Source organism: Cyprinus carpio, chromosome A6, assembly GCF_018340385.1.
Source record: "Cyprinus carpio isolate SPL01 chromosome A6, ASM1834038v1, whole genome shotgun sequence".
Taxonomy (NCBI): domain Eukaryota; kingdom Metazoa; phylum Chordata; class Actinopteri; order Cypriniformes; family Cyprinidae; genus Cyprinus; species Cyprinus carpio.
This window is the reverse complement of record NC_056577.1, coordinates 15846199-15869400: the sequence shown is the minus strand read 5'-3', so window position 1 is coordinate 15869400 and position 23202 is coordinate 15846199. Positions and strand designations below refer to the sequence as shown.

The 23202-nt window shown below is 38.9% G+C and overlaps 2 protein-coding genes across 5 annotated transcripts in view; one reads left to right on the top strand and one right to left on the bottom strand.

The window, feature by feature from the left end:
- Positions 1–22881, top strand: part of sec16b (SEC16 homolog B, endoplasmic reticulum export factor) — a 33121-nt gene extending 10240 nt beyond the window's left edge. The window contains 7 exon segments of the mRNA XM_042759186.1: positions 15054–15165; positions 15251–15347; positions 15623–15843; positions 16179–16245; positions 16463–16562; positions 16565–16782; positions 18921–22881. Coding sequence (XP_042615120.1) covers positions 15054–15165; positions 15251–15347; positions 15623–15843; positions 16179–16245; positions 16463–16562; positions 16565–16683 — 716 coding nt within the window. The 3' untranslated portion in view covers positions 16684–16782; positions 18921–22881.
- On the bottom strand, positions 1201–22652 carry znf648 (zinc finger protein 648). Of its 4 annotated transcripts, XR_006160249.1 has the most exons (5): positions 20443–21932; positions 2045–2095; positions 1703–1836; positions 1461–1569; positions 1268–1310 (listed from the first exon to the last, which is right to left on the bottom strand). XR_006160249.1 is itself a non-coding variant. In XM_019109641.2 (3 exons), the coding sequence occupies exon 2, from the start codon at positions 21930–21932 to the stop codon at positions 20475–20477; it is 1458 nt and encodes a 485-aa protein (XP_018965186.1). In that variant the 5' UTR covers positions 21933–22005; positions 22506–22652; the 3' UTR covers positions 17984–19728; positions 20443–20474. The 4 variants fall into 4 exon arrangements, 1 of the variants encoding a protein (XP_018965186.1); XR_006160248.1 differs by having other exon boundaries at positions 1201–1569; XR_006160247.1 differs by having other exon boundaries at positions 1202–1569; positions 1703–1758.
- Positions 22882–23202: the final 321 nt, after the last annotated feature.

The window sequence follows — 23202 nt, the reverse complement described above, 5'->3', positions numbered from 1 at the left end:
TGAACTTTTCACAATATGCTAATTTTTTGAGAAGGACCTGTATATTTGAATAATAGAAATGTGATAGTGTGTTATGTGTATGCCAGGTTAACGAGATGGATCTTTAATCTAGTTTTAAACTGGCAGAATGTGTCTGCCTCCCAAACAGTAGGTAGATTGTTCCAGAGTGTGGGTGCTAAATAGGAAAAAGATCTGCCACCCACAGTTGATTTTGATATTCTTGTTATTACTAAATGGCCAGAGTTTTGAGATTGCAGCGGATGTGAAGGACTATAATGTGATTTTAGCTCTTTCAAGTACTGAGGAGGCCATTCAGGGCTTTATTAAGTAATTAGCAATATTTAAAATAAATTTAATAATCAATGTTCAATAATAAGCCAGTGCAGAGTTGACAGGACAACCACCCAATAAAGCATTACAATAATCTCACCTTGAGGTCATGAACACATGAATGAAGTTTTCTGCATTTGACATTGAGAGCATAGGTTATAATTTAGATATATTTTTAAAGGGGTGCTATTATGCTTTTTCACTTTTTCAACTTTAGTTAGTCTGTAATGCTGCTGTTTGAGCATAAAAAAGATCTGCAAAGTTACAAAGCTCAAAGTCCAATTCAAAAGGAGACATTTTATTTAACATAAATCACTTTTCAAAAACTACAACGAATGGCTCGTTTGGACTACAACGCATATTTTCTGGGATTTGTGATATCACAAAGATCGACGAATGGGCTGAGACCGGTTGAGCTGCACTAGAGAAGGCAATGAGTGCAATCACAATGTCAGAGACATGCTAGCTTTCCCAAGGCAGACAAGCTTGGAGTGGTTTCAATCATCCGGGTTTAAATCACGCTCAAATTGATTTGATTTTGACACAATATTTACACTGAAGCTCGCAGCGGGAGTCTATGGTAAGGGGCATGACATTTCCCGACCAGGCGCAGAGTGCTGCCAATCACAACACAGACTGGCACAGCTAACCAATCACAGCGCACTTCGTATTTCAGAAGGCGGGCCTTCATTTGATGCAGGAACTATTCAAGCCGTTCATGGCAGACTGGGGAGAGAGGTGTTGTAATAATGTAAAATATGTGAAAAAAATATATTTTTCGAACAACCTAGTATGAGAGCCTGTTCTAGTACACCCCCAAAACAAAATCAAGACCTTGTAAAAGAGCATAATAGGACCACTTTAAGATGGAAAAATGCTGTTTTACAAGTGCATGCAGAGGTTTTTGGTCCGTTAATTAACACCTCTGTTTCTTCAGAATTTAACAGTAAGAAATTACTCGTCATCCAGTTCCACATAGCCTAGAGGATTCATAAGAAAATGGTGACATTAATACCTAAATTGCCTTATTAAGAGTAGACATGCATGCACAGCCATTTTAATGATTATTCCTATTGCATTTATCATCATGTACCTAGCAGTGATCACATTTTCATGCATAATGTGCACACCTGGTAAGCAGTTCTTGTAAACCTCATTGCAGTGTCTGCAGGGCTGCAGTGTGTACATTTTGTAAAATTCCTGGCATGGCTCAGACTTTGTTCTCCATTTTTGTTACACCTGTATATTGAAATGAGGAGCATAAAAATAGCATTATTACAAAGATAAACATTCAGACATGGCAACTGAGAAATTAAATGGTATGGAACCATTTTAAACCTCTTTAATCAAATATGTATAAGAAAATACATACTGTCAAGCCAGCAGAAGTGTGCCCTCTTTCGAAATGAGTCTCTATCCACCAGACTTCTGAATTTGGAACAAACCAAAGACAGATTTAACAATGCAGCATCACCCAAGTATTTCCGACAGGACAGCATCTGGCAACTATTGGGTATTATAAACAAAACAAAAAATTTCTGCAATTTCCAAACATCATGGCCTGACCTCCCTTAAAACAGAATGTGCATCCTTTGGGAGCAGGTAATACTTAAAACATTTAACAGGATCAGCCTGATGTCTTTTGATAACAATTGTTATGAATTCGGGGTTAAGCCCAAGATGAATGTGACGGGGAAACAAAACTACTTGTTACCATTAGCCTGAATACACTGCAATCCACAGATGCTGACTGTGCAGGAACATCCTGGAAAATAAATCAAAATAGAAAATGAACATTTCCTCACACACTGATAATAATAACAAAATAAAAATCACACACACACACACACACACACACACACTACTGTATATATATATAAATTTGTATTTTATAAAATTATCTTATATATAAAATAACATTTATATATCATGAATTCACAGGGTCACTAGTCATCCAGTTTTTTATATCAACTATGCATTCCATTAGTTTTGTGAATTGGTTTGTTTCGTCGGGCTGTTAAGAAATATAGAGCTACAGTAAGAATCATCAGCATAACAGTGAAAGCTAACACCATGTTTCCTGATGATATCTCCCAAGGGTAGCATGTAAAGCATGAAAAGCAGTGGTCCTAGTACTGAGCTTTGTGGTACTCCATACTGTACTTGTGATCAGTATGATACCTCTCCATTTAATCAAGACAATGCAATTACACTAATGCCAACATAATTTTGTTGTCTTCTTAAACGAATGTTGTAGTCGATAGTGTCAAACACAGCGCTAAGATCCAGTAGCACTAACAGAGAAATACAACCACGATCGGCTGATAAGAGCAGGTAATTTGTAACTCTGATGAGAGCAGTCTCTGTACTCTGATACGGTTTAAATCCTGACTGGAAATTCTCACAGATATTATTTCTCTCTAGGAAGGAACATAGCTGAGAAGATATTGCCTTTTCTAGTATTTTTGACAGAAAAGGGAGATTTGAGATCGGTCTGTAATTAACTAATTCTGTATGATCAAGTTTTGTTTTTTTAATGAAAGGCTTAATAACAACCAGTTTAAAGGATTTTGGGACATATCCTAATAACATTGATGAATTAATAATATTCAGAAGAGGATCTATGTGTGAAGAGTGGGGCAGGGCTGAGAGGCGTGGGAATGGAGCGAGGCCGGTGGAGTAAATGATAATGATCGACACCTGTGCCACTCACCGGTCTCGAGTCCCACAGAGGAGCTCCGGAAGGATAAAAGGAGGAGTAACAACAGTGAAGGACAAGAGGGTACCAGGGAGCAACAGACGGACCAAACTGTGAATGGACAGGAGATGGCAGAAGGGAGTAGTTGGTCAGGAAGTGAGATAGAGGAGATAGAAGAAAAAGCAGGGGGGAAGGATGAAGGTGGGAATAGTGCACCAAAAGTAAATGGTAGACAAAAACGTAAAAAGCAGAAGCAGCTAATTGAAAGTTCTCTTTCAGAATGTACAGATACTGAGCAAAATTTAGCTGAAGATAGAGATCATATTGAAAAATACAAGGTATACTGGAAGCTGGATCAAGATGGTATTTCATTTGGTGAATGGAATCCAATTCAGTTAACTAAAGCAATAAATAATCTGCTAGGAGATGTCAAAAGTGCAAAAGTAATGCATGAAGGGTCATTATTGATATTTTGCAAAGATGGCAAACAGCAAGGAAAAGCTGCCAAAATAAATAAAATTGGAGGAAGAAAGGTACAGGGAACAATTTTGAAAAGAACAGGATGAAACAAGGAGTGATTACTGGGATTTCTACTAACATATCAATGGAGCAGAGTAAGGAAAACCTTAAGGGAGGGAAAATAACATAGGACAGGCGACTTAAAACTCGTAATGGTGAGAGAACTGATAGTTTGTCAATTGTGATGAAATTTAACGTAGAAAATCTGCCTTCCAAAGTCTATGTTGGATATATGAGCTATGAGGTAAGACCTTATATTCCTCCGCCACTAAGATCTTTTAAATGTCAAAAATTTGGACATATAGCGGCAGTGTGCAAGGGCAGGCAGAGATTTGGAAGATGTGCTGGTGATCATGAATATGGAAAGTGTGAAAGAGGGGCTAAAATTAAATGCTGCAGTTGTGAAGGGGAGCATAGTTCTGCTTTTCGAGGGTGTGAAGTCAGCTAAAGAGCTCCAGAGATTTAGAAAATTAAGCATGCACAAGAGATTTCTTATGCTAAGGCAACCAAGAAAGTGCATAAAGAGGCAGACTTGTACAGGAAAAGTAAGTATGCAATGGATGTAGTAAACTAAAGCAAGACACGTTAAATGTGGGAAGAAATGAATTTGTACTATTTATGGTTAAAGTTATAAATTGCACAGCTCAAACAGACAAGAAGACAGAAATAATGAAGATAATAGTTAACCCTCTGGAGTCTAAGGGTGTTTTGGGGCCCTGGTGAAGTTTTGACATGTCCTGACATTTGTGCATTTTTCATTTGCTTATAAAAATATAACTGGCTAAAGTCTTATTACACTGTAATCAGCACAAACTGGGCTACAATAATATGTGAGCTGCATATATGTACAAGTTTATATTTTGGAGAAAAAAACACTTATATGTGGTTATTGAAAAAAAGTTACTGAAATAAGGCCATAAAACTCATTCAAAACATTTGTCAACAAGACTTTTGAGAATTGGATCTTGTAGCCTAGAGTTTTTGCTTCAAAATGATGTGAAAATCATCTTGCAGAAAAGTTTCTTGGATTAAAAGGACTAAGATGGGAAGCAGTGGAAGGAATGTTAAATGGAGGTACATCCAACTCTCAGTCACAATCAGGGGGTGATGTATTCAGATGGTAGTAAATATTTTGCAGTTAAATGCAAGAAGTTTTGTTGCCAACAGTTTAGAGTTTAAACAATTTTTATTAAATATACAGGATAAGCCCAATATAATTTGTATTCAAGAAACATGGCTCAAGCTGCAGTGGGATTTTATAATTCAAGGGTATACAACAATTAGAAAAGATAGTGAAAATGGAAATGGGGGTGGAGTGGCAATTTTTGTGCAGTGTGGAGTGAGATATATTTTGATAAGTATAGATAAAGAAAATGAAGCAATAGTAATTAAAAATCTGTGCAAGACAGGATGAGTTAATATTAATAAATTATTATAATCCATGTAAAAGAATTCATATTAGCACATTAAATAATATAGTTGGGGATGTACATGTACAAGGTAAAATGGTATGGTGTGGAGACTTTAATGTGCATAATGTAATAGGGGGTAGTTGGAAAAATAGATGCAAATGGTGCAGCAAAAGAGGAGTATTTAGAGGATAATGGATTAGTATGCTTGAATGATGGAACAGGTACAAGGTATAGTAGTAGTCAAAATACAGAAAGTGCAATAGATCTAACAAGTATCAAATAGCATTGCAGGGATTACAACTTGGGAGGTACTTGAAGAGTCACTAGTTGGGAGTAATCGCTATCCAGTTAAAATCAGTATATGAATAGAGTTACCTCCAGAGGAGGTTAAAGCAATATCAAGATGGAAGTTAAATAAAGCGAATTGGGAAATGTTCCAAGAAATAAGTAAAAATGAATGTGAACGATTAAGTAGTGAGGATGTGTTAGATGGAGATGAATATAATAGAAAACTAGAAATCATTATACAATCAGCGGAAGAGTCAATCCCAAAGAGTTCAGGAAAGGGAGTTGAAAAGAGTGCCGTGGTGGAATGAAAATTGTAGTAAGTTTTTAAAAAGAGAAACGGAGCATTTAGGCAGGTAAAGAAACATCACACGATGGAAACATAATCCAGCTAAAAAAATTACAGGCAGTAGTTTGGAAAATGATTAAAATGGCTAAACGGGCTTGCTGGAGGCAGGATTATAATAGTATATAGAGAGACATTGATGTCAGACATATGGGGTATGATTAGGAAAATGAGTGGAAATAAGAGGAATTATACAATTCTTGTATTAAGTATTAAGAAAACAGCTGTTAATGATATAGAAAAAGCTGTACTTCTAGTGGAAACTTTAGTGAATAAGTATCTGAAAATGTATCTGATTTAGCTAAACAAGCTAGGGATAATACGCTTGCACTGAACCCTGGTATAAATATAAGGAAAGCAGCAAAGAATGAGAGCTTAGATGTGCCTTTTAGTTTGTTTGAATTAAAGAGGGCAACTCAGAATGTGAAACAGTCATCCCCAGGTAATGATGAAATTTGCTAAAGTATGTTGGCACACATGGAAGACAGTGCTCTGTATGTAGCACTAAAGTCAGACCTCACAAACTATAGACTTATAGCACTAACTTCACAAATAGGGAAAATGATGGAACGAATGGTAACAGAAAGAATAACATATTATTTAGAAAAACGAAACTATTTGTCTCTTTATCAAAATGCATGTCATAAAGGGAGAAATATGGATCTGGTATTAATCTTGGAATCAGATATTAGGAAATCACAAATAAACAAACAAATAGTGGTAGCAGTATTTTTCGATATAGAAAAAGCTTATGACATGTTATGGAAAGAAGGGAAATTAGGTGTAAGAGGCAGATGTGTTATGACATGTTATGGAAAGTTAAGCAAATTAGGTGTGGGAGGCAGGCTATACAACTGGGTGGTGGATTTTCTTTGACTATAAAAGTGAAGGTAGGTACTGAACATTCAGAAGTTTATCATGTGGAAAACATAATCCCACAGGGCAGTGTTTGCAGCCCTGTGATTTTTAATGTCATTATAAATTATATGTTTGAGGAAATTGATACAGGCATAGGTAAATCTCTATATGCTGATGATGGGGCCCTGTGGATTAAGGGACAGAGTTTGAGATTCATAGAGAAGAAAATGCAAGATGCAACTACTAAGGTAGAGCAGTGAGCAAATAAATGGGCTTTTAAACTATCAATAACCTAAACACAAGTTATTTGTTTTTCTAGAAGACACAAGGAAATATCACTTAAATTGTATGGCCAAACACTTTAGTAAGTCAAAGTTGCTAGGTTTCTTGGTATGCTTCTAGATGAAAAACTAACATGGAAACAACATATTGAGAAAATATGGGGAAAAAACAAGAAAATTAACAACCTTTTGAGATGCTTAGCAGGAAAAGACTGGGGTGCAACTAGAACATCAATGTTAAATATATATCAGGTTATTATGAGAGCCTTGTTTGATTATGGATGTATAGCTTATATGTCTGCTGCAGACAGTCACCTTAAGAAGCTGGATGTGGAACAGGCACAAGCATTAAGAACAAGTAGTGGAGCTTTCAAACATCCCCAATAGTGGCAATATAAGTAGAAACAGGAGAGATGAGAGATATAAAAGCAGAGAATGTTGTGTAATCTGAAAATCAGCTCAAGAGTTTGCTATTCAGATATCCCCTCATGGTTATTTGTGATGCCAATAATAGATTTTAATATTCAACAACAAATAAGGTATAATTCTATCCAGACACATAAAGGTTTATTAGCGCAAAATTATATTAAACAGCAATGGGTAAGTTAATGGTATTCTCTGATGGCTCAGAAGACCCAGAGACAGGACGCCCAGGAACAGCAGTATATATTCGTCAATATGAGATAGCTATAATAAAAAGAACAACAGATAAATTATCAGTATATACATTTGAACCTGTGGGAGTACTAATAGCTTTAAACTGGATACAGGAAAATAATGTGAATAATGCAATAATTGCATCAGACAGTTGGTCTGCTCTTTTAAGCATTAAAACTATGAAATCATGCAGATTAGATGTCATTAACGAAATTCATCTAAACAAATTTCTTTTTACATGAGAAGGGCTTGAACGTTGGCTTTGTTTGGTTTCCTGCTCATGTAGGAGTTGAGGAAAATGAAACTGTTGATAAGCTGGCTAAATTGCCATTGGAACGTCAAAATGTGGATTTTAATGTCCCATAAAGGTAGAACTGAGGGAAAGAGTATTATAAAATCTTGAATGACGTACAAATGGCAACAATACTGATGTAAACGATACAGGTTGACATCTTTATAGTATTCAGGAAAACGTCAGTGTAGGCAGAATGAAGGGCAGAAACCGAAAAGAAGAGGTTTTGTTCACTCAGCTTAGAAAAGGACATACTGGACTGAATCAGACACAATTCAAAACAGTCAAACATCCAACAGGTTTGTGTGAAAATTGTGAGGTAATGGAATCAATGTTACATGTGTTATTGGAATGTAGGAAATATGAGGAGGAGGGAAGAAGGGAAATGTTTCAAATGCTAAAGAAAGTCATCATACATGTCAATGTTCAGAAGCTTTTAGAAGGAAGTACTTGGAATGTGGTCAAACATCTCATGATTTACCTAAAAAATACAGGATTGATGAAAAGAATATAATGAATTTCTAAGTTCCCCTGTTGGTCATATACTGTTCCACACTCCAGTCTGGTATGTGGTGGTATGCACCTTTGAAATTGGTTGTCAGCCACCAATCAAATCAAAAGAAGAAGAAGAAGAAGAAAACCCAAAACCGATGCTGCATCCCAATGTGCCTACTTATACTACGCCCTTAAAGTATGTACTTTTTTGGTGAAGAAAAAGTACACTCTTTTGAGTGTGTAGTAGAAGTGTAGTCTGTAACAGAGGCTCTGTCGCACAGTTACACACATCCTGTCACTGTAAACTGGCCTGTCAATCATCTTGTCACAGTTAACATCCTCCACATTTCATTTAACTTCCTACCATATCGGAGAGAAAAGAACTAGCATGTTGATCTGCGAGCCGTGGATCTTTATGCAGAGAACTCTGCTCATCTTTTCTGCATAATGATGCATTTGTTTTAATCTCTAGTTTGTATATTTGTTTTGATTGGTTTTTATGGTTTGTTTTGTCCTACAAGCAAAATCCTGATTCATACTTTATTCCAGTCGGTGGCGGTAATGCACCAATCAGTTAGGTTGTGCCAATAAACACCAGAGAAGAAGAAAAAGTGAAGGACTACAGAGGACCAGGCCTGGATTTTATGTTGTTGTTATATTATGTTTTATGTTTTATCTTTTACTTTTGTTTCGTGTTCGTTCATTTGTTTATTAAAGTTTTATGTTTAAATGTTCGCTGGTTCCCACCTCCTTCTTCCCGATCTACGAACATTGTCAACTATGACTTCTGGAAGCACCTCTTTTAGTAGCTTAGATGGAATAGGGTCTAACATATTGTCATATACAATATTGTTGTGGAGGTGGTGTCAGTTGGTTTTTTTTTTATTTAGTCTGAAAACATTTTGGTTTGACATCAAAAGATGAATATCAGACAAGACATGTACATGCCAGTTTTTATTTGCAGGTATTTACATCTGGATCTGACAAACAACTTAGAAGATATCACATTTGTTTGAACCCACCCATTTTTCATGTGAGCAAAAGTACTGGAACATGGGACTGACAGGTGTATTTTGTTGCCCAGGTGTGTCCTATCACAATGCTTATTCAAGTCAAGTCAAGTCAAGTCTGCTTTATTGTCAATTCTTCCACATGTACAGTACATACATACAGAGAATCGAAATTGCGTTACTCTCAGACCCCCGGTGCATACAGATAACACTAACAGTAGAGCCTAAAAATCTAGGTCAAATATAAAATATAAGATAAAACTATACAATAAGGGAATGTAAAAAAAAGACATAATAGAAAAAAATAAAATAAAAATAAGGTTAAATAAAAGCAGCGCAAGGCACATGGCAGATAGAGTGCAAACCAGTGAACAAACAGTGCAGATAAAAAGATTTTTAGTGCATAAAAAAAAATAGCTTATTCAGTCTGATTAAAAGTGACAAAGTGACAAAGGGCTCAGAGCAGTTATTTTATTAAACTGACTGATGAGGAGGTAGAATGATGTCAGATCCATGGTGAATGAGGTAGTGAGCAGACCACTGCTGCACAAAGTGACTGGTGCATGACATTCGTATGTTAGAGGGGGGGGGGTGGAAGGACCTGGGGATGTGGGACCTGGGGGGGGGGGGGGGGTTTCATAGTTCAGTGGTGCCTGAGGCAGAAGAGGGACGGGGGGGTAAGTTCGGGAGCGAGTTCAGCTTCCTGACAGCCTGATGGATGAAGCTGTCCTTCAGTCTGCTGGTCCTGGCCTGGAGACTCCGCAGTCTCCTCCCTGATGGCAGCAGACTGAAGAAGCTGTGTGACGGGTGAGTGGGATCACCTGCAATGCAGAGGGCTTTTCGAGTGAGACGGGTTCCATAAATGTCCTGGAGGGAGGGGAGAGAGACACCAATGATATTCTCAGCTGCTCTCACTATGCGTTGCAGAGTCTTCCGGCAGGACGCGTTGCAGGCGCCATACCACACAGTGATGCAGCTGGTCAGAATGCTCTCGATGGTGCCTCTGTAGAAGGTGTACATGATGGGTGGGTGGGGCTCTGGCTCTCCTCAGTTTGCGGAGGAAGTAGAGACGCTGCTGTGATTTCTTGGCCAGTGCTGGGGTGTTGTCGGTCCAGGAGAGGTCCTCTGTGATGTGCACACCCAGGAACTTGGTGCTGCTCACTCTCTCCACAGTCGCACCGTTGATGGTCAGAGGAACATGCTGAGTGTGCGCTCTCCTGAAGTCAACAACAATCTCCTTCGTCTTCTCCACGTTTAGAGAGAGATTGTTGTCACTGCAACACCCGGCCAGGCGGCTCACCTCGCTCCTGTAGTTTGTCTCATCTCTGTTGCTAATGAGACCCACCACAGTTGTGTCATCCGCAAACTTAATGAAGAGGTTGGAGTTGTGTGACGGTGTGCAGTCGTGGGTCAGCAGAGTGAAGAGGAGGGGGCTCAGCACACATCCTTGGGGGGCCCCAGTGTTCAGTGTGATGGTGCTGGATGTGTTGCTGCCGACACGTACTGCCTGAGGTCTTCCAGTCAGAAAGTCCAACAGCCAGTTGCACAGCGAAGTGTTGAGCCCCAGCTCGACCAGTTTGTGAATGAGCTGTTGAGGGATGATTGTGTTGAATGCTGAACTGAAGTCTATGAACAGCATTCTGACGTATGAGTCTTTTTCCTCTAGATGTGTGACTGCTGAGTGGAGGGTAGTTGAGATGGCATCATCGGTCGACCGGTTGGGACCGATATTCAAACTGGAATGGGTCCAGGGAGGGGGGGAGGGCAGACTTGATGTGGTGCATGACTAGCCGTTCGAAGCACTTCATGAGGATGGGAGTAAGTGCAACAGGACGGTAGTCATTGAAGCATGATGGAGATGGCTTCTTCGGGACTGGAATGATGGTGGTAGCTTTGAAGCATGTGGGAACAACAGCCTGACTAAGTGAGATGTTGAAAATGTCTGTGAAGACATCAGTGAGTTCTGCTGCACAGTCTCTCAGTACACGCCCAGGAATGTTGTCAGGACCCGGAGCTTTGCGTGCATTGATCCTGCTGAAGGATCTCCTCACGCTGTCTGGGGTCAGCATCATCACCTGGTCACTGGGAGGAGGTGGAGTCTTCTGTGCAGTGGAGCTGTTTTGTGCCTCAAAGCGAGCGAAGAAGGTGTTCAGCTCGTTCAGCAGAGAGATGTTGCTGTCACAGGTCCGCTGTGGGGGCTTGTAGTCCGTAATGGTCTGTATCCCCTGCCACAGGCTCCGAGTGTCTCTGCTGTCGCTGAATTGATGGGCTATCCTCCTGGAGTACTGTCTCTTAGCCTCTCTGATGCCGCGGGATAGGTTGGCCCTGGCTGTTCTCAGGCCCCCCTCGTCTCCAGCTCTGAAGGCAGCGTTCCGCATCTCCAGGAGTCTGTAGACTTCCCCTGTCATCCACGGCTTCTGGTTGGCCCGGACAGTAATGGTTTTTGTGACTGTTACATCCTCAATACACTTGGTGATGTAGGCAGTGACAGTCTCCGAGTACTCCTGGAGGTCAGTGGAGTTATTATAAGTGGCAGCCTGCTTAAACATATTCCAGTCAGTTGTATCAAAGCAGTCCTGAAGAGCCTCAGACGATCCTTCTGGCCACACTTGAATCTGTTTCTGAACTGGTTTGGCGACTTTAACGAGCGGTCTGTATGCAGGCATTAGCATGACAGTGATGTGGTCTGAGGCACCGAGGTGGGGGTGGGGGAGGGCTTTGTAAGCTCCTCTCTGTGTGGTGTAAACAAAGTCTAAAATGTTTTTACCTCTTGTTGGAAAGTTAATGTGTTGGTGTATTTTAGGAAATACACTCTTTAAGTCAGCATGGTTGAAATCCCCAGCTATGATGAGAAAAGCATCGGGGTGTGCTGTCTGCTGCTCACTGATGTGCTGGTACAGTTCATTTAGTGCATCGTTCCTGTTGCTGTTGCTGTTGTTCGGGGGAATGTAAACCGAAACGAGCAGTATGGCAGTATATTCCCTCGGCAGATAGAACGGCCGGCACTTAATAATCATAAACTCCACCAGGGGTGAGCAGTGTTTGCAGATCACAACAGCATCGCGGCACCACGCGTCATTGATGTAAACACAAAGCCCGCCGCCGCGGGTTTTTCCTCCCGCGACGCGAGCTCTGTCTGCTCGATAGCACGTCAGCTGGTCGAGCTGAATGGCGCAGTCCGGAACGCTGTCGCTGAGCCATGTTTCCGTGAATACAAACACACAACAGTCTCTTACAGTCCTCTGAGTTGAACGTAGTAATCGGATGTAGTCCAGTTTATTGTCCAAAGAGCGTACGTTAGCCAGTACGACGGTGGGGATGGATGGCTTGTGTGGGTTAGCCGTTAGCCTAGCCCGGATACCTCCGCGCTTACCCCTCTTCTGCTTCCTCTCACGCCGCTTGTGGCGCCTCCGCTGTGGGCGAGATGCAGTAGAGGGGGTCGGTGATGATGTAGGCCTCCGGAGCAGTTCGAGATCTCGCAGCAGTTCCGCGTGCGCGGAGTTTAACTCTAAAAATGCGGCTCTGCCGACATCCAGCAGAAACTCACGACTGTATGCGCGCTTAAAGACAGATAGACGCGATGACGACGTACAAAAACACTGCGACTCACAAGACAAAAAACACGAAAACACCGTTCTGTCGGGACAGAGAGAAGCCGCTGCGTGTGGACGCGCCGCCATCTTGATGTAAAAAAAAAAATTCAAACAATAATTAGCACTAAATGTCAATGCTCAGTTTCAGATTTGGGTTTTGCCTGTTCAAACTGCATCTATAGTTAAGAGGTGTAGCCAACATGAAATCCAGAGAGCTGTCTATGGGTGAAAAACAAGCATTTGTGAAGCTGAGAGAAGAAGGAATAACATAGCCATTTCCGCCATTTGGAATGTCCTGAAGAAGAAAGAAGCCTCTGGTGTACTAAGTAACAGACATCGAACAGGTAGACCAAGGAAAACAACTGCAGCTGATGACAGAAATATTGTGAGAGCTTTCAGGAAAGCCCCTCAAACAACTGTAAGTGAGATCAGCAACAACCTCCAGAGGGCAGGGGTGACGGTATCACAATCTACTGTTCGCAGAAGACTTCATGATCTCAAGTACAGAGGCTACACCAGAAGATACAAACCACTCATTAGCAAGAAAAATAGGAAGGCCAGGCTGGAATTTGCCAAAAAGTACACAGATGAGCCTCAAAAATTCTGGGACAATGTTTTATGGACTGATGAGACAAAGATTAACCTTTACCAAAGTGACGGAAAGGCTTAAGTTTGAAGAAAGAAAGATCTGCTCATGGTCCCAAACATATAAGCTCATCTGTGAAACACAGTCGAGGTAATGTCATGGCTTTGGCTTGCATGGCTTCTTCTGGGACAGGCTCATTAATCTTCATTGATAATTAAACACATGATGGCAGCAGCAAAATGAACTCAGAAGTCTACAGAAACATTTTGTCTGCCAATTTAAAGAAAGATGCAACCAAACTTATTGGGAGATCCTTCATCATGCAGCAAGATAATGACTCAAAACACACTGCCAAAACAACAAAGGAGTTCATCAGGGGCAAGAAGTGAACAAACAACAACTGAAAGAGGCTGCGCTTAAAGCCTGGAAAAGCATAACAAAAGAAGAATGCAAAAGTTTGGTGATGTCAGTGGGTCACAGGCTTGATGCAGTTATTGAAAGCAAAGGATTTGCAACTAAATATTAAGTCTTATTCACTTTAATCTATGTTAATTCTATCTGTTCCAATACTTTTGCTCACATGAAAAATGGCTGGGTTCAAGGTTGTGTTGTTTTTTTGTTTGTTTTTTGTGTGTTTGTGTTTTTATTATCAGGTGATATTGGTTGGCATGTAAATCTCTTGATATTCATCTTTTTTTATTTCAAACCCAAATGTTTTCAGTCTACAGCAAAAATAAAGGAATTGGCCTCACTGTTTCTATACTTTTGGAGGGGAGTGTACATTTTGTTTGTTTTGATGATTTGATAAGTTTATACAATTCTTACTTTCCTATAGCAGAGAATGAGTGGAATTGTTCTTAAAGGGATCTATAGTGTCTGATGCGATACTGTAGCTGACAGCTGCATGGTTACAATTTTATCTCTAATAGTATCGATCTTGGAAGTAAAGAAGTTCATAAAGTCATTACTGCTGTGCTGTTGGGAAATGTCTACACCTGTTGACGCTTTATTTATTTATTCATTTATTTTTTGTTAATTTAGCCACTGTATTGAATAAATGCCTGGGGTAAGCAGATCTTGCAGTTTTTAGAGCTTTACTATAAGTAGAAGTACTTTACCTCCATGCAATACAAAATACCTCTAGTTTTGTTTTCTTCCAGCTGCGTTCAATTTTCCGGGCTGCTCTCTTTAAGGAGCAGGAGTGCTCATTATACCACGTTATCGGACTGTTTTCCTTAATCTTCTTTAAGTGTAAAGGAGCAACCGTATCTAAAGTGCTAGAAAAGATAGAGGATTTCATAGTTTCTGTTACAACATCAAGTTTTTCTGAGCTATTGGATTTGCTGAGGAATTGAGACAAATCAGGAAGATTATTTACAAAGCAGTCTTTCATTGTAAAAGTGATGGTTTACCATATTTGTAATAAGGAGTTGAGTTTGCAGCTTTAGCTATATGGAGTACACACAAGACTAGATAATGATCTGAGATATCATAACTGCTGCAGAATTTCAAAGCCATTAACATCAACTCCATGTGACAGTATTAAATCTAAAGTATAAATACGACAGTGAGTAGGCTTTGACACGTGTTGTCTGACCCCAATAGAGTTCAAAATGTTTATAAATGCTGATCCCAATGGTCTAATATCAAATGATTCTCAAAGTAGATCTTGACTTTATGTTTCATCTCAGCCTCCAAGGATATGCTGTATGCTTTCCAGATCTGCTACCTCACAGCTCAGTGTCCCTTTGGCTGGTATACAAACAAATCTGAATGCCTTGTGCTTCTGGGCAGCAAGCAAAGGTGAGGATTCAGCATGGACACTAAGATATCTAAATGGCTGAGTTCCCGAATACAATGGCTCTTCCATTTAATTCTTTGATTGCAGTGTTCTGTTTTCCAAGTTCTGTCACAACTCAGCTATTCGCTGTACTGAACTCTTTGAGTACTGCCAGAGGCTTGGAAATTCTGTATTTTTCATTCCTGTTCTACATCCCATTCAGTGTAGTCTCAGTCTTTTATACCCAACTGTGTATCCTAATTTATGACTGTTTATGTCAGATTTGTATAGGTCATTATTTGATATGATCATAAGCGCTTCTTAATTTTCAAATCGTGCAGATTATATCACTTATTATATAATTATAATTATATATTTTATATATTTATATATTTTTTGTTGTTTTACTATGGTTCAGTGTGTGTTCATACTGTATATTTTATCTATTGAATAGTTATTATTGTGTTGTGTTCTGTGTAGGTGTATAAATTCCTATATGCATGCAGGTTGCTGGACTGTGGTCTGGTTTCTCAGGCCTTCCACTACTGTAAGGTGGTGGCAAAAGCTCTGCTCAAGATAGAGGAACCCCATTTGGTGCTGCTGGGAGAGCTTATTAAAGTAACACACACCTGTACATATGGTGCTAACACCGATGCTGTAGGCAGCTTTGTCCTTTTTGTGTATGTGTTGAAAAGTGTTTTGTGATCTGTCTGATTTCTTTGCTACCACAGTTGGTGGACAGATTGAGTTTATAATACCATCCATATAGAACTCAATGTATATACCACTACTGATGCATTCAAAATACATGTATACGAGGTGGAAATGGTAAATGCATCTTGGCTGACAACTTGTGATTGAATCACTAAAAATGCATTTTAATGCTCTGGAAACAGGGTGTCTGCTTGATTTCTGGAATATTGTATATAATTTTATTTAGTACCAGTATAAATGGGGCCCTGGACATCTACAGAATAGGCTGCTTTTTTGTGATCTTCCCCTTGTTCCACTTTCAGTAACATGTTTATTTTCTTAGGAGGGGAGATACTGGAGTGAAACATATCAGTCACCAGTTGGAGAGACTACTTGGACTCATGAGGAGAGTAACGTGTTCAGGTTAAAACATATAGATTTTTTTTAGACTATATGCCCATGATGTTTTCTTGTGAGCCACTAGGTGGCAATAAAACTCAGAAAGTCTGTCAGTGTTGCCCGTAATTTTAGAACATTGTTAATGTGCAGGAGAAAAGTGTTAACAGTTTGTCAGTATGCAGTAAAAAGTTTGTGTTTTCTCTCTTGGCTTCTCTGCTGATCTTACAGAAGGCTTCCAGACAGATGCCGTTAACCACTGAAAACGAACACTCAAAACCATCTCAAACTATGATACTGAACACTGATGCCCGGTTTCAGGAATCTTACTCTAAGTGAGCTACTCTTACTCTTCTGAAGAACAGGCTCCTGAAACTATGGCCCCAGTGTCACTGTACCCGACCCAGCAACCAATCATACTGCCCCCAGTGTTCCCACATGCGCGACTTTAAGTGCTACTTTGTGACGTGTACATTGTAACGGTACATTGTAACTATGGGAGTACAGCTAATTTGCCGTAGTCGCTAGGCTACTAGGTGACAGATTAAACGGTGAGTATATTTTGCATGGTAAATCTAGGTTTTTAGACTTATTTTGCATCATACAAGACTAAAAACTCTTCTTCTGACAATAAGTTATCGTTCAATGCCAAAAGCACACTTTCTCTTGCCCGTTTAAATTAAATTTTTTATTACACTAATGATAAATTACTGGATGTTTTACCGTCCTCTCGGTTGTTGCTGCTGCTTAGTGATTCGGCACTCTTTGGCTACAGCAGTTAACAGTTTATGTCAGATCGCCGTTGCTGTTCCATCAGCTGTTGTTGCTTAAAGCCCCTAATAACTTTCACACTGCTGCTTTCATTTCACCTCCAATAAACTACAATAATACAGGTTAAGATGACTACGGATGACACAATCAGTTTTACACAATTTATGTATTGTTCTTTGATTTCTTGAAAATAATGTATATGTACTGTACACTGCCATTCAAAGTTTGTTGACAGTAAGTTTTTATTTTTTTTAAAGAAACAAACACTTTTATTCAGCAACAACACTAAATTGATCAAAAGTGACAGTAAAGACTGTCCAAAAAACTCATCATGGTTTCCACAAAAATATTAATCAACACAGCCATTTTCAAACCTGATAATAATATAGAATGTTGGTAACACTTTACAATAAGGTTAATTAGTTAACAGTAGTTAACTGTATTAGTAAACATGAACTAAGCAGGAACAATACTTCTACAGTAATTTTTGGTCTTAGTTAATGTTAATTTCAACATTTACTAATAAATTATTAAAATTAGAAATTGTATTTGTTAACCTTAGTTAATGCACTGTGAACTAACAATCAAACAATGAATAACTGTATTTTCAATAACTAACATTAGCAAAGATTAATAAATACGGTAACAAATGTATTGTTCATTGTTCATGTTAGTTAATACATAAACTAATGTTAACAAATGAAACTGAAGACTGCTGAAAATTCAGCTTTGCTATCACAGGAATAATTTACAATTTAAATAAAATATATTGAAATAGAAAACTACTGTATTTGTACTGTATTTTTTACTGTATTTTTGATCAAATTAATGTAGCCTTTGTGATCATAAAAGACTTCTTTCAAAAACATAATTAAATCTTACCCACCCAAACCTTTAAACAGTGGTGTACATTTTTGCACCACTAATTAATAACAATATTTAATATTATTAATACTAAACGTTTACATTTTGTTTTCTAAGTTCATTTTTAAGTTTTCTAAGTTCATTTTTAAGTTTGAGAAAAACCTTAGTGAAGTTGACTCTGCATGTTCAATAGAGATTGGAGAAAGTATTTTAACACAATAAAATTACACACATCACCTCTATGTACAACTCACACAAGGTGCTGCTGAAAACTACGCTATAGTTGGGAGTGTTAATCATTTCAGAACAATTCCCCAAGTGAGGACAACAAGAGAGAGTCTAACACACAATCAGCAAAGTTAAACAGCATATTACATCAAATATTTACATGATTCCCTCTATACTTTTTATTTTATTTTATTTTTAATAATTGTTGTATTGTTTCATCTCTGAACAGACCGCAGAGTCTGGATGGTTCATTGGCTGGTTCTAGTCTAAGCCTAAAGAAGACCCAAAGGAACAAATTCCATAATCCCCCCCACTCCACACATTTTTTTAACTGAGCCTTGTTTGCGGTCAAACCTTTGCTGGATCACTGTGCTTGCTGTCACGGCTGTTTGACGGCTGTCAATTTAACATTCAACCCTGATGCAGTTGTGGTCATAAATCCCTTGCAGAATTAGTAAAGAGGGATAATAAAATGCAGTTTATTTTTTATTTAGTAGGATAAACGGGTTAATTTAAAATGTAGTTATTTTGTCTTGTGGACTGTATAACGTTCTGTTATGTGAAATATCTTCGTCGGGGGATTACTAAAAATGCAAAAAAAAATTTTTTTCAAATATTTTTATGTTAATGTTATGTTAATATTTTTTCTCAGGGTTTTAATAAGATCTTAAAAAGCTTAGAGAAAGTTTAAATTTGTTGGTCAAAAGGTGCTTTTATCTGGAATAAATATGCAATATTTATGTTTGAGATACATATATGGTCCATATATATGATATATTTATCATAGCTGTCATGCAAATATTCAGGTTTATTGTTTTGTTCATAGGGTCCCTAATTAAGGTTCTTAATTGAGGAGTAATCACCTGCAGAGGAACTCAGGGATGGACTTTCAGCTTGGTGACTAGTTTTCACATGACCAAGGGATTCCTTGGACACACCCATGCAGTTCCCCTAGAGGAGGTCAGAGGAGCGTCTGTATCTTTACGTACAGTAACATCTGTGGTTACAGAAATACACTGAGGACATAGAGGTCTTTAAATAATCTGTTAAGTGTTTGGTGCCCAGTCTTCTTTGACTGAAGACACCGAACAGCTGAGGCATAGCTCCCCATGCTGACTCCAGAGATTTGTGTCATTCCCTGTGGGGCCAGGGGCATGATGGAAATGGGTGCTGAGTAAAGGTCCTGTGACCTATGGAAACATGAACTTAAAACGTCTCCACAGTTGGCAGTGTCAGTAAACTGTATAACATGTAACACTTCCATCCCTCATCCCACCTCCCCACACGCAAAGTTATTTTAATAATTTAAGTGGCTTTTGACAATTCAGATGTTCAAGATATGGAGCCAGACAGTAGTGAAGAAGTGGGAAATGTTGTAATTATACAGGAAGACCCTTTTGGCCGCCACTGCCTTAGTTTATTCCAGAGGGAGAGATACTGATGATTTATTCAATACCTCTACCAAAAATGTATTCGATTGTTTTAAAAATTTCTAATAAAAATCAATACTATTTGTGTATGACAATGTATTTAATTAACAAGTAACAATATAATTAGTCAACTAAAAATATGAAAATATGTAGGACAGTGGAGTTTGTCAAGATGCCATCTTCTTTTACCATGAGTTTGCAGATCTGGCAGAAGAGGGACAAATGTTAGCAGAAGTGTGGAACTCTGGGAATTAAGTCTTCTGTCCTCAAGAAAGACATACAGAGGGAATAACATATTTCCAACAACATTCACTATTCCAACACCCTCCCATGTTTCTAATATCACATTTCACACATGAATCCACAAACAAATCTGGATTTTATTAATTCTGTCTAAGTTTTAACTGCATAAAAGAAGAGGTCATAAATAATTTAATTCACCATATAACATGTACCACCAGCCCAATTTCTGCAACCTCAAAATACAATTACACATTTTCTCCTACTGCATACATATAGTACCAAAATATAGTACCACCAAATAGTAATATCAAATAGCTTTAACAACATGTTTTCTAACTTGAAATAACACGATGCATGCAACAACTCTAAGATAATTCACAATATTCCTTATCACTTTCTCTCACAAACAGAATCTACCTTGTTTGGCAGGATGCCATAAGCTTCCAATAACATTTTAGAAATGGGTCACCAGTTTGTTTACTTTCAACAGTGGTCCCCACAATTTCCTGCAGTTAACACTAATAAAAATAGGCACAAGTCTTATCAAATGTTTTTTTTTATTTTTTATTCTAGCTAAATATAACCATGTTGTTAAGGCTGATAGTTAGTTAGATAGATAGATAGATAGATAGATAGATAGATAGATAGATAGATAGATAGATAACCCAGGCTTACTTGCTATCCTCCAGTTACTTCAGTAACAGTACTTAGGAAATGCAAGTCTCAGCGTCAGCATGGCTCTGCATGTGTTCTGTAAGCAGGGAATCCTGTGGGAAAGATTTACTGCACTGTCCACATACAAAGATTGTGCCCTCTTCATGCTGCTTCTGATGCCTCTTGAGTGCTGCGAGGTAGCTGAATGACATATCGCAGCCTTGGCAGTGATAGGGGCGGACAGCTGTGTGAATACGCTGGTGTCGCACTAAACGGGACACCATGGCGAATGCCACTCCACACTCAGAGCACTTGTGTGGCCGCACTCCACTGTGAACTGTGAGATGTTCAGCAAGGTTGGAGGACTTGGTGAAAGCTTTGGAGCAAACGGAGCAGGTGTAGGGACGCACACTGCTGTGGATTTTTCTGTGCTCTGTCATGCGACTGGCCAGGGCAAATGCTTTCCCGCACTCCGGGCAAACAAAGGGCCTCTCACCCAAATGCTTGCGCTCATGACGGAGAAGAGATAGGGGTTTGTTAAAGGTTTGACCACACTGCTTGCAGAGAAATGGCTTGTTGTTGGTGTGCATGTTGCGCTCATGCTTCCGCAGGTCCGAGGAACGCACAAAGTCCTTGCCACATTCCTCACAGGTGTACGGCTTCTCTCCGGTATGCGTTCGGATGTGTTTGCGGAAGTCAGAGGACCAAATGTAGCTTTTCTCACAAAATGGGCATTGGTACGGTCTTTCGCCTGTGTGTAGCCGCTTGTGCTGCTGAAGAGTACCTTGGTGCGAGTAGGCCTTCCCACACAGGTCACAAACATGTGGTTTAAGACCTTGGTGAGTATCGATGTGGCTGAAAAGGTTGCTAGACCTTTTGAAAGCCCAGTTGCAGTAGGGGCACTTGTATGGACGGTTTTCCGTGTCTCCCTCCATTCCTCTTTTCTTCATGCCTGCAAAGACAAAATGTCTTTTTAAAACCTGAATCTGAGAAGAATTCAGGCTGTGCGCTCTGTTACCCTCAACCTCGCATTCATCCCCCACAGTCTCCTGCTGATCTTGTGGAATCGCTGCCAGATCATATGGCGTAGTGATTTCCACCTCCTGCTTCACTTTCATGTTGGTGATGCTGGTCGCTTCCAAGTGCTCATGATTCAGTCGGGAATCAGATCCAGGCTCAGGGTCAGATCCAGGCTCAGCCTTCACATGAGTAACATCCACTCCTCTTTCCTTTTCAGAGGATTGTTCAGAATATCTCTCATGAAGGTGGCATGTAGCTTGACTTCTAGGATTCTCTTGGATTCTTTTGTTTTTACTTTCATCCCAATTGGCAGAAGCACTGATGCCCTCTTCACTGGGTAGATTAAAGCTTGTTTTCATAGTGTCAGTAATGTTACTCTCCACAGGCAGATAATGCCTCTTGCTGATGAGACTCTTTCTAATACTTCGTTTTGATATATAGACATTATCTTTAAAAGCTGTTGAAACCCACAGGTCATTCATTTTAGCCATTGTAGATGATTTCTTGAGTGGAATTTAGTGCATCAACCTTTATTAACAAATTGAAATGTTTGTTTAACAATCCCTGAAAAAGAAAAAGCATAAGTTTAGTTGTCAGATTTATATACAATATCTTGAAAAATACAGTTAATCTGAATTTTATAAACTGTGAAATTTATAGACTGATACTTTATACCTCAAACTACAAAATAAATATAACATCCTGCTGCCCTACATTGAACAAGAGTTTTGGATATAACAAATATCAAGATATCAAGAAGCCAAAATTCACTACAATGCTGGTAACCCTCCTTATATATCAACTGAATTATACATCAGATGCAATCAATTTTAAGAGGCCCTTTTAGGCTATGAATTAACTCTTGGATTTTTGAATATGGTGGCATAATGAAGCTGTTAAGGTTTCCAGCATAATTTAGACTAACTGGAAACCATCCAGCAGATCCTCTTTGAAGAGTTACACACTCTTTGAGCCAGCAAAGATGTTGTTCTCAGCAGTCAAAGTGCATAGTATGTCCTCTCAAGAACCATTAAAACATCTCACACATGAAGAGAGTCTCTTACCTTGGCAGCACCAAGTACACCAATGGTGATTTCAAAGAGTGCAATTAATCCACTTCCTCTTCATGGTGGACGTTTAGATACCATAGGAGGAGCCAGAACACAGTTAGACTTACTTCACATGGGGGAGTGCAACATCTTTTTAGAAGTGATCAGCACTTTAGCAAAACCATTTGCTGTCAGGAAAGATCAAGTCATTGACACTTTCACCCATGACAGATTTGAGGTACATGGGATATTTACCACATAAACATGAATGCAGTTATAACCTACCAGGATTGTTTTTTTTGTTGTTGTTGTTTTGCAGGCTGTAGCAAAATGTAAATAATTAATCTTGTTTTTTCTGCCTATATTTTCATAAGTAAAATGAGCCATCTTGTCCAGTCTATATACTGTCTCTCAAATAGCAGTTTCTATGTTTGTTGTTCACAGATCAAATTTCACTGCTGCAAGTTATCTCATTAGTATAAATGTATAGTTATTGTTGTTGTTGTTTTTTTTAATCTGAGATGTGTCAATGTTTTACATTATTTAGTTAATTTAATTAGCATCTAAATATTTCTACTAATTCACATATTGAGTGAAAGAATTAAGAACAGGAATAATCTGCATATGTTAGGCATAACTTGAACAACCTGATACCCGTCCAGCAGGAGTACATATAGATCAAAAAAAAAAAAAAGAGTCAGAGGAAATATGA

What these genes read in the sequence shown, in the direction of transcription:
- znf648 (XM_019109641.2), bottom strand. Translation starts at nt 21,932, where the DNA reads ATGGCTAAAATGAATGACCTGTGGGTTTCAACAGCTTTTAAAGATAAT.